Source organism: Crocuta crocuta, unplaced genomic scaffold (assembly GCF_008692635.1).
Source record: "Crocuta crocuta isolate KB4526 unplaced genomic scaffold, BGI_CrCroc_1.0 scaffold222, whole genome shotgun sequence".
NCBI lineage: Eukaryota > Metazoa > Chordata > Mammalia > Carnivora > Hyaenidae > Crocuta > Crocuta crocuta.
In genome coordinates, this window is record NW_027528806.1 from 2,229,323 (window position 1) to 2,241,441 (window position 12,119).

General features: G+C 44.1%; 1 protein-coding gene across 2 annotated transcripts in view; it reads right to left on the reverse strand.

The window, feature by feature from the left end:
* The window catches only part of PDZD2 (PDZ domain containing 2), a 232,776-nt gene that overhangs the window by 73,136 nt on the left and 147,521 nt on the right, over nt 1-12,119 (reverse strand). For both annotated transcript variants that reach the window (XM_077755838.1, XM_077755839.1), the window contains exon 5: nt 7,435-7,590. In XM_077755838.1, the coding sequence (XP_077611964.1) occupies nt 7,435-7,590 (156 nt within the window). The remainder of the gene's footprint in view (nt 1-7,434; nt 7,591-12,119) is intronic.

Here is a 12,119-nt window from a genome sequence, read left to right on the forward strand (position 1 = left end):
TCATTGCACTATGACAGAAATCTATTCATAGTGCTATGCAAGTGCAGAGCCCAGACCAAGCAACTCTAGGAGGTCAGGGAAAGGTTTGCTTATGGGGAAGGGGACATTTGGGCTGGGTTCACAAGTATCTTCCAAGTAAAAAGAGCAGGTGTAAGGCACAAAGTAGTGAAGAGTTCTAGAGCATCTTTGTAATCTGNAGCATGTACAGAAGTCAGGAAAGGCAGCTTGAAGCTGCTGGCATACCATGTTAAGGAGTGGGGATTTTAACCTCAGTGTGACTGAGAGTCACTGAATGATTTTTTAAATGTTTATTTATTTGTTAACGTTTTATTTATTTTTGAGAGAGAGAGAAAGACAGCGTGAGCAGGGGAGGGTCAGAGAAAGAGGGAGACACAGAATCTGAAGACAGGCTCCAGGCTCTGAGCTGTCAGCACAGAGCCTGATACGGGGCTCGAACCCATGAACCGTGAGATCATGACCTGAGCCAAAGTTGGATGCTCAACCGACTGAGCCACCCAGGCACCCCAATGTTTATTTATTTTAAAGAGAGAGAGAGTGTGTGCACACATGAGTGTGGGAGGGGCAGAGAGAGAGGGAGACACAGAATCTGAAGCAGGCTCCAGGCTCTGAGCTGTCAGCACAGAGCCGGATATGGGGCCTGAACTCAGGAACTGTGAGATCATGACCTGAGCCAAAGTCGGACACTTAATTGACTGAGCTACCCAGGTGCCCCAAGTCACTGAACAGTTTTAAACCATTAAGTGACATGGCCAGATTCTTATTTAAAAATTGAAATTGGAGAGTAGAAGACAAAGAGGAGAAGACTTGGGAAAGAATGGCCAATCATGTGGGCCAGGCCCACAGCTGATACGGGGGAGAGGGCCAGATTTAGGTATCTTGGAGACTGAACTGGCAATCTTTCATATTGGATGTTGGGGGTGAGCGGTGGATGGTGGACAGAGCCCTGTTACTGAAGCCAGACCCCTTTGAGACGGATGACAATTATGCAAATAACCATGGAATTTCCCCGTCCCAGCCCAATGCATTCTCTTTTTTCCTGCCTCTACTCCAATTTGATATTCACCATATGACTTTATTCTAAGCCTGGCTCAATCTCTTTGGAAGGGAAATCTCATTGCTGTCTACTATAGCCATGCAAAATCAATCACAGGGGCGCTCATCACAGATCTCCAGCCTCCGTATTACACTGGCTCAGCTCAGGCTTGGAGCATGCAGTGACTTACAGGTGCAGAAATAGTCAATGTCTGAGTGGAGCCTGGCAGCAGGTTTAAGCATTATCATCTGTGAAATAAAAGGCTTTGTGACGTGATTAAACAGTACCAGGTTTCTTTCATTTACCTGGTTCATTAGTGTTTAAAAATGATAAAACAGAGAGTCTTAGACTGTAAACATAGAACTGAAAAAAAGAATTTTTTTCTCTGTAGTTCAATACGTTTATAAGGCAGGGCAGGGGAGATCCCCGGGGCACACTGTCAAATCCAGAAAATACATCATGCCAGCTGACCGATTTCTGGTCCTGCAGGGCTCTCTATCTCAGGCTTGGTTCTCCTGGTTAAGACCAGAGCACAAGAGGGTGGTAACAAATGCCTGGTGTTGAGGCATCAGTGGTGAGCCGGGGAGAAGCCCAGGTGTTCCCTCCTCTGTGAGTGCTTTGTGAGGAAGGCAGAGAAGCTCAGAGAAGGGAGGGCCATCAACGCAGGATGGGTTTGGGTTTCGCACCGATAATGGGCTGGGGACCGTCTATGAAAGCCTCAGCTGATAGGACAGAGAATCTCTAACACGCTGTGCTGAAACATGGGCTTGTGGAGAATTAGCGCTGAGTCTCCCAAATAAACTAGGCTATGACAATGCATTGCAAGTCCTTTGGCAAAAATACAATAAACATATAAAACAACATATGATGAATTGGTAAACTTTTTTAAAAGATAATGTTATTTTTTAAATGTTATTGGTGAGAATGAGAACTGACCACTGCTAAATGTCTAAATTAGTATAAGTAACTTCTCTGGAGAAAGCCCAGTTCTTTTAAAAAAATTTTTTTTAAATGTTTTATTTATTTCTAGGAGGGAGAGAGAGAGAGAGACAGCGTGAGCAGGGGAGGGTCAGAGAGAGAGGGAGTCACAGACTCCGAAACAGGCTCCAGGCTCTGAGCTGGCAGTCAGCACAGAGCCCGACGCGGGGCTCGAACCCACGAACCGCGAGATCATGACCTAAGCGAAAGTCAGACGCTTAACCGACTAAGCCACCCAGGTACCCCAGAAAGCCCAGTTCTTAATTCCATTATTTGTGGGTTTGGTGATGAGTTATATAAGTTCATTATATATTTTGAACACTAACCCTTTATCAGATATGCCATTTGCAACTATCTTCTCTCATCCAGTAGGTTGTCTTTTAGCTTGGTGGGTTGTTTCTTTGCTGTGCAGAAACTTTTTATTTTGATGTAGTCCCAACAGTTTGTGTTTGCTTTGATTCCCTTGCCTTAGGGTTGCTATGGTAGAGAAATTACTGTCGCTCTTCCAAAGATGACATACAGATGGCCAACATACGTGTGAAAAGATGTTCAGCATCACCTATCATCAGAGAAATGCGAATCAAAACCACAATGAGCTATCACCTCATACCTGTCAGAATGGCTAAAATAAAAAACATAAGAAACAATAAGTGTTGGGGTGCCTGGGTGGCTTAGTCGGTTAAGAGTCCGACTTTCGCTTAGGTCATGATCTCGCGGTTCGTGGGTTCGAGACCCGCGTCGGGCTCTGTGCTGACTGCCAGCTCAGAGCCTGGAGCCTGTTTCAGTCTGTGACTCCCTCTCTCTCTGACCCTCCCCTGCTCACGCTGTCTCTCTCTCCTAGAAATAAATAAAAAAATTTTTTTTGAAAAAAAAAAAGAAACAATAAGTGTTGCTGAGGATGTGGAGAAAAAGGAACGCTCGTGCCCTGTTGGTGGGAATGCAGACTGGTGCATCCATTGTGAATAATAGTGTGGAGTTTCCTCAAAAATTAAAAATTGAACTACCATATAATATAGTAGTTCCACTACTGGGTATTTACTCAAGGAATGCAAAAATACAAATTCAAAAAGATACATGCACCTTTATGATTAGAGCAGCATTATTTACAACAGTTCAGTTACGGAAGCAGCCCAAATGTTCATCGATAGATGAATGGATAAAGTTGTGATACACACACACATGCATGTGTACGCGTACACACACACACACACAGACACACACACGAATATTACTCAACCATAAAAAAGGATGAAATCTTACCATTTGCAACAACATGGATGGATCTAGAGAGTATTATGCTAAGTGAAATAAATCAGTCGGAGAAAGATAAATACCATATGATTTCTCTCATATGTGGAATTTAAGGAACAAAACAAATGAACAAAGAAAAAAAGAGACAAACCAAAAACCAAGCTCTTAACCATAGAGAACTGATGGTTACCAGAGGGGAAGTGGGTTAGAGGATGGGAGAAGTAGGTGAAGGGGATGAAGAGTGCACTTGTCCTGATGAGCACCTGGTAATGTGTAGAATTGTTGAATCACTATATTGTATATCTGTAACTAATATAACACTGTATGCTAACTATACTAGAATTTAAAAAATACATATGTGCTGAAGGAAAAATATCAAATAGAAAGTCATTAAAAATGTCAAATATGGCTATCTTTGAATAGAAGGATTGTGGGTGATTTTTATGGCCTTGTGGGGTTTTTCTGACCAAAACCCATTTATATAGTGAAAATAGTATTATAATCAGAAAAATTCATTTAAATCATACATAATACATTAAATTATAATAAATACATTATAAATTTATACAAATAAGTATAATTTAAAAATAGGCAACACATTGTATTTAATATAGAGAAAGGCCCATTTATTAGAGCAGTATTTAGTGTAAAAAATTTGCACTTAAAGAATTCCTTCGTGTTTCTTGTGAGAGTACGAGTGATGAATTTTTAAAAACGTACGTGACTGTAACCTCTCCACAGAGACTACTGTGCCACACGAATGGCCCTGGGCTTTATCAGAGGAGGCACAGACATGCTTCCGAGCCTCTCCTTCTCTTTAAGATCCTGAGCTTGCTGAGCTCTCTGTTGAGAAGTCCCAGGACAGTATCCCCAGCAGCAGGGTCCTGTGAAGGGAGGTCCCCGGGGGAGGGAGCCGGGCTGCAGGGGCACCAGGGAAGGAAGTCTGGCTGGTCAGGTGGAAATATGGGTGTCAAGGTGGANCACTGCCAGGGGTAACAAGGAGCAGAGGGTAACACAGAGAAGGCGGGGCCCCTAGGGCTGGGAGGTCGTGGGGAGGAAGGGTAGACAGGCAGTAGTGAAAGTGGCCCTGGGGAGGAGACATCTGACATTCAAGCCTGTTCCAGGCTTATTCAAAGACTGTCCCTGAAGGCTAAGGGGTGGGGTGCGGAAGGTCGATATTAACCCAAAGGCCCTTTGAGGCTGCCACCCTGTGGTTAGCTGTGGGCCTCTGAGTAGCCATAATTTTCATGGTGGGTAAATCCAGTTCGATTTTGGTGTCATTTTCATTAGCATTCAATGAATGCTTCCTCTGTTGTTTGATCTGAAATTCATTTAGTTATTTATAACTCAGCACCAGATGTACTGGCTAAATTCTAGCGATTCACTGGGAACCCAATCCAGTCATCACGTTCCCTTATCTCATGGAGTGTAGAGTTGGATGGGAGAAGTAGATCTTAATCAAATAATCACAAATCCAAATGTGATAAGCAGTTCACAGGAGAGCCACACAGTCATGCTATGAGAGCTAAGAGATTTTTTTTTAAGCTCGTTTAAGCTTTTTTTAGTTTATTTTTGAAAGAAAAAGTGTGAGTGGGGGAGAGGCAGAGAGCGAGGGGGAGAGAGGATTGGAAACGGAATTCTGCTGACAGCAGAGAGCCTGATGCAGGGTTCAGACTCATGAACTGTGAGCTCATGACCTGAGCCAATATCTGATTGAGCCACCCAGGTGCCCCAGAAAAGTAAGAGATTTAATTTAAATATACACGGGTATGGTTTCTTGGACGCAGTAATGCTATGGGATCCCAAAGATGAATAGGACTCATCTTATTCAGGCAGAGGATTCCAGAGAGACAGACTAGCATTTGCAAAGGTCCTGTGGCGGAAAAACATGCAGGCATCATCAGAGACTACAGGAAGGGCAGTGTAGTGGTTGCTTAGGAGTGATGAGCTCCATGAGAAGTGAGGTTCAAGAAGTAGGCAGGAGTCAGGGAGGCAGTGTAAACCACGGAAATTAGTTTGGTCTTACCCTTACTGAAAGTAAAAGTAAGGGAAGCCACTGAAAGGTGTCATGATCCAAAGATATGGGAATAACCACAGTTGTTCTTAAACTCTTCACCTTAATGCCATTCATTCAATTCTGGTTTATTTGCTTTATAGGTTAGTCTTCTGAGAAAGTTCTCCTGTGGAAAAGCACCTTGAAAAATGTTTCAAATCAACATAGGGCTTATACAATGCCTTTGGGCAAATTACAAAAAGGCATCTCTTCTTTCAGGTTCTTTCCTTCCTTTATCGGCAAATTGTCCTGATATACTGGTTTTGTTGGAGCAAAACTCTTTACTGCCATCTTCCAGAGAGTTGTCAGAATAAATGTAAAAACCTACGATTTTTATGATACAAATGTGCTTCCTTAGATGCAGCACCTTTGTGCAGCCCACACTTGCACAACCATATTCAGTGGTCCTAGGTGTCTAGTGATCAAAAAGAAAGGGGAAAAGCAACTTTTTCTGCCTTGAAATAAAATAACATTGTGTAAATGTAGTAAAACATGCAATTTCTTGGTCTTCTAAGGCCTAACTTGGCCAAAACTAATTTTCCAATGCCTACCCATGCTGCCTAGGGGTAGTGCTGGTGGGAGAGGGGAAGGGGCTCCAAACGGCAGAAGGCGGGCACCCTCTCCATGGCTGGGACAGGAGCTAACAGGAGTTTACGTTGAAAATGACACATCTGTTCGATCTGGGGTCCAGAGATGAAACCACAGAGCCTCACTGCAGGCACCGTTAACCAAAAGCCCTCCTGACCCCGTGCCAGAGACCACGAGGGTGTGAAACATCACAGGCCACGTAAGAGCCCCCAGCCAGCAAGAGTCCCAGGTCCACTGAAATTGTAAGACAGCTACACAACTCAGCCTGAATGGGTTTTGTGTTACTGTAACATATTCTACTTCGCAACTGGAATCTCTCCATCTATTTATTAATTTGTTTTGTTTATTTATTTGGAGGGAGCACGTGCAAGTGGGGGAGGGGCAGAGAGAGAGAAGAGAGAGAGAGAGAATCCCAAGAAGGCCCTGAGCTGTCCTTGTGGAGCCTGGTGTGGGGCTTGAACTCACAAACTGTGAGATCATGACCTGAGCTGAAACCAAGAGTGGGGTGCTTAAATGACTGAGTCACCCAGGAACCCCTCTCTAAGTTTAAATTCACAAACATTACTTTTCAAACTTACATTAAGTAGCAATAAAATCTTCACATATATTAATTAATAATCATGCTAGAAATTGATATACACACCTGAACTTAATACACAGTTGCTCTCTCATCCCCTTTCCAGTTTCAATGTTTTTTCTTTTTTTTTAATATTTATTTTGAGAGAGAGCATACATGTGTGTGCATGAGTGAGGGAAGAGCAGAAAGAGAGAGGGAGAGAGAGAATCCAAAGCAGGCTCTGTGTTCAGTGCAGAGTCCGATGCGGGGTTCAATCTCACAACCATGAGATCACTACCAGAGCCGGTCAAGAGTCAGACATCTAACCAGCTGAGTCACCCAGGAGCCCCTCCATGTTTTTTCTTAAATGAAAATCATTACTCTCTGGCTAAAATGAGCAAATCAGAGAACTCTAGATGCTGGTGAGGATGTGGAGAAACGGGCACCCTCCTACACTGTTGGTGGGAATGTAAACTGGTGCAGCCCCTCTGGAAAACAGTGTGGAGGTTCCTCAAAAAATTAACAACAGAACTCCCCTATGACCCAGCAATAGCACTGCTAGGAATTTACCCAAGGGATACAAAAGTGCTGATGCATAGGGGCACATGTACCCCAATGTTCATAGCAGCACTCTCCACAATAGCCAAAACATGGAAAGAGCCTAAGTGTTCATCAATGGACGAATGGATCAAGAAGATGTGGTTTATCTATACAATGGATCAAGAAGATGTGGTTTATCTATACCATGGAATACTGCATGGCAATGAGANGAAAGAAAATCATTACTCTCATGGATTTGTCTGGAAGACCTGACAAAGAAATATAAAGAACTCCCTCTCCCATCCTGGTCTCTATTCTACTGTCTTCAGCTATTATCTTTGACCCTGCCATCAACATCTCCAGGGACCCATCGTTTTCCAGCAGAGCAGCCGGGGAAACCAGAGGCACACTTACTGCTCCCTGGACGGAAGACGAGCCAGGTCCTTCGTCCTCTTCCCCGTCTGGCTCCTGGTCTTCGTTGTCAGTCCAGGAGGACACGTCCTCTACTGAACTGGTCAGATCAGGCAAACTCTTAGATGTCAGCCTCAGGAGGTCCTCTGTGGAGCTTTCCTATGGGGACACAATCAAAGGGCTATGAATTACCCCCTGGCACCAAGCAGGTTGGGATCAAGGTCAAGGAGAACCTAGGAGAGGCAGCTGTGAGTGTGTCCTCGTGCTCTGAACCCAAACTGTATGGAATGTACCTTCCACACCTCAGGTTGGCAGGGTGACCTCACATGTCAGGGGCACAGACCCAATTTAAGTCCCAACCAATTCTTCTCCCCTAAAAAATCTGTTTCTTAGACAAATGTTTCTACTGATAATCCAAATTCTCTATATTTTAGATTCTCTGATACCCTGCCTTGCTTTCAGAGGACACTTTAAGCCCCCTCATTGGCAGGTCAGTATCTTCTGCCCAGCACTCCAAACACACCTCCCTCCATGGTCCCCTCCAATCCCACACCTTCCATTCCAGCCATACTGACCTTCTAACACACCAGGCTCTATGCCCTACGCCCTTTTCCACCAGCAGCTCCCTCTGCCCAGAGAGCTCAGCCTTTCAGCTCAGCCTGAGCACCCCCTCCTGCAAGCCTTCCTGGATGAGCTCAGGAGCCATTCCATTTGTCCCTCCCTTCTTCCCCAATATCCCTTACTGTTTCTTTCATCGCCTTGCATGTATGTCTAAGTATATCTGTATCTCTCCTGCTCATCTGAGCGTTCCCCAAACTGAATGCCATTTCTACTCTGCGCTGTGTCCCCAGGCCCAGCACACGGCTCTGATATCCATGTGCTCCTCCCCATCACTGCTCATCTCACTAGCATATGTTCTAGTCTAGAAAGAGATTAGACTTGATTGAATCATAACGCCAAAGTGGAGACTGATAACGTCTCTTCAAAGAAAGAAGTCCTTGAACAATTTTTAAAGGTTAAATGAACTACATGGAATCAGACACCATTAAGATTAGACTATAAAGAGGGCTTCACCATAGCCCTTCCTTCCTACACACAGACAAGGCCACAGAGGTCAGTGGGATGCAGGCATGGTCACTGAGGCCACCTGACAATCCTACATGCAAGTGAGGTGCGCACAGCCACTGAGAACTCTCTGGGGAAAGACCACAGCACGGGAGGCCAGGGACTAGGGGTGTGGCTGATCTGAGGCTAGAAAAGAGAGAAATGTGTCCTCCCCTCCTTCTCCCACGCCAGCTGTTTCTATAAGGAAGGAAGCATGTAGAAAGTTTTGATCATCATATTCCTTGGGGCTTGACAGAAAAGAGAACAATAGAACAAGACGCCCATCTTAAACAACAGGTCTTACAGACTATTAGTGAGATGGTACTGGTGATAGTGACATTTGTTTCTAGTTTGGTGCAGGTCCAACTTTGGAAGTACCTGAAGCTCGTTCATGTCAGGCCAGTAACTGTGAATACTGTACAGCTAAACCTTACCTGAGGGAAGGAAATAAGCTATGGAGCAAAAAGTGAGTTCAGCTCTCTTCTGTGATGTCAACGCTGCCAGGCCATTAACAGAAAAGAGTTTTTAAAAAAAGATGAAGGTCCCAACTGGAAAGTCAGTTGCACAACAGGACAGAATACTCCGTGGCCATTAAAATGGTGCTATAGCAACCTACATTCTGTGGAAAGACTCTTACAGTATGTTACTTGGTGAAAATGACAGATGGAAAAATAATACTGCCATATTAATAATGGATGTAACAATAAGCTGGATGTAATAACATGTGATAATCATAAAGGCAAACATTTCTCCAAGTGCTCCTTGCAACTAGCTACATTGTTTGGGTTCTTTATATTTCATTTAATCTTCCTGATAATCCGTGAAGTAGTTATGGATTCTTACTATCCAGGTGAGAAAAATGAAGTTTAAAAAAAAATGTAGTCACATGCTTAAGTTATATGGTTTTTATTTATTTTTAAATTTTATTATTATTATTATTATTTTGTCTTAGAGAGAGAGAGAGACAGAGACAGAGAGAATGCAAGTTGGGGAGAGGGATAGAGGGGGAAAGACAGAGAGAGAGAATCTTAAGCAGGCTCCATGCTCAACATGGGCCGTGATGCAGGACTGGATCCCACAACCCTAGGATCATGACCCGAAACAAAATCAAGAGTCCAACGCTCACCTGACTGAACCACCCAGGCGGCCCAAAACATACAGCTTGTAAAGGTAAACTCAGAATAAATAACTCAAAATAAAAAACTCAGAAGTTTACACAGGTCTGCCTCCAGGGAATTTCCATCTCCTTGTGTTTGACTCCAGTAAAATAACATGTCTCGAAGGACAGACAAACCAGTTAATGGAAAGAACTATTGGTGGTATTATGAAAATTTCACCTTCCTTTTCTTCTAGGTTTTCTACACTAGATATAATAAATGCGTATTACTTGTTAATAAAAACAAAGTGATAAAAAGAGACAAATAGTATTGCTATGCATGAACTTCCAGGAACATGAAAACAAACTTGGATATTCTGATTTCATTTATTCAGCAAAAACTTTCTAAGCTCCTACGTATACACAAACAACATATTTGTGTGGAAACACGAGACACTGTGACCCAAAGAAAGGAACTGTTATATCTTCAAAACAAAGCCCTAAAGTTTGGTGACAAAGTCACTATCTTACACAATAATGCTAATTTATATCCTTACTACTCTTTCTACTCAGCACATAAAAAGCTCTTTTTCCCCCCCTCCCTCTCTTCAAATATAAAGAGAAAATAAAGACTGGATTAGTTGCTCTTGCTGGATAAAGAAGAAGAAGGGATGCCAGGAGGTGTGGAAAGGCAGACTTTTGAGCATCTCGGATGGTGCTAATTAAGTTCAGGAACAAACAGTGGGCGGCTGCTAGGGCAATGTATTGCCTGGATGTAAATGGTCAATGGGAAGAGATGAGAGGTGCCACTCCTCGGTGGTCTGGGTCATTTTTTGGCCCATTATTCAGTACAGACGGCCAAGAGCAATAGATTGACACCAGGAACACCCATTCATGGGCTCTAGACTGCTACTCAGCCTTACAAAAGAGCAGTGAGTGTCCTTAAAGTCAAAGCGTTGGGGCGCCTGGGCGGCTCAGGCAGTTAGGCATCTGACAGGGTTTTGGCCAGGGTCATGATCTCACGGCTTGTGAGTCTGAGCCCTGCGGTGGGCTCTGTACTGACACCCTCTCTCTGCTCTTCCCCTGCTCACTGCTCTCTCTCTCTCTCAAAATAAACAAATAACCTTAAAAAAAAAGTCAAAGCCTGGCAGGAACACATTACCTCTCTCTAATGCCATTGGCTCTGTGTCCTTTGTATCTTATTTTACTAAGAGACCACTTGGTGTATGGAAAGAAGTTAACTTTAAAGTCTTATGGACCCACAACAAAACACGCTATTGTCACCCACTGCTTGTGTGACTTCCAGGGCAATTAATTAACCCCTTAAGATTTTTACTTCATCTTTTGGATAAAAAGAACTAATAGCTCACTCAAGAATTACATGAGATCAGGGGCGCCTGGGTGGCTCAGTCGGTTAAGCGTCCGACTTCGGCTCAGGTCATGACCTCACAGTTTGTGGGTTGGAGCCCTGTGTCGGGCTCTGTGCTGACAGCCAGCTCAGAGCCTGGAGCCTGTTTCAGATTCTGTATCTCCCTCTCTCTCTGACACTCCCCTGCTCATGTTGTCTCCCTCTCTCTCTCTCTCTCTCTCTCAGAAATAAAACAAACGTTAAAAAAAAAATTACATGAGATCATAGGTAAGAAGCACCTGGCACCCAGTGTGGCCCTGATACACGTTAGTGCCCTTTCTTCAAGTCCATGAGTAAGAGACCCCAGACCAGGCATCATCTGGGAAACCAGCTTTCAACACCCTCTTGTATGCTCCTTAATGATGCTTACCCACGAGTGGACCTTTTCCATTTTTATTTTATGTTTTCTTTGTGTCTGTGTGTTTGTGGATAATAGCTTGACATGGAAGAGATTTCCCCTTCCCCATTTTCTGAACTAGAAGGAGAAAGAAGTCAGCATAGAATTACAGGTCCGGTGGCCATGGCATAATGCTTGTGCAGAAACCCCTGCGTTCTTGAGCCGTAGACTGTGAGGAGACAGTAGGGCTCCCTGTGGCATCTCTGGGAGGGGAGGGAGGGTACCTGTGAATGGAGACTGTCCCAACTCCTGCCTCCAGGGCCCCAAAGCCAACCCTTCCACCCAAGTCTGTGCCAGGCTCTGTGTTCTTGTGGCAAGCCTGAGAATCTGGGTTAAGGGACTGGGGTGAAAGGTGTGAAAGGAAGAAGAAAGATTTTCAGATAGTTCAAAATATTCTAATTACTGACTACTCCCACATAGGCAATAGACCTTGTAATCTAAGAGGGAAAATGCAGAATAGCCTATGGATGTGAGGTTCAAAGAAATAACAGGGATAAGGAGGAAAGAAAGAGCCGTGCTGGCCAGAGCGTACTGCTGGGAAGGGTCGAGGACAGGGGTGGGACTGCTTAGGAACTACCACCAGGAACTAGAATGAAGCCCAGGCTCTACTGCACTAGCTCCTGAGTCCTGGGGGTGCTTTCCTGTCTCATCAACAGCAGATGGGACAACGGGGCAGAAGCAAG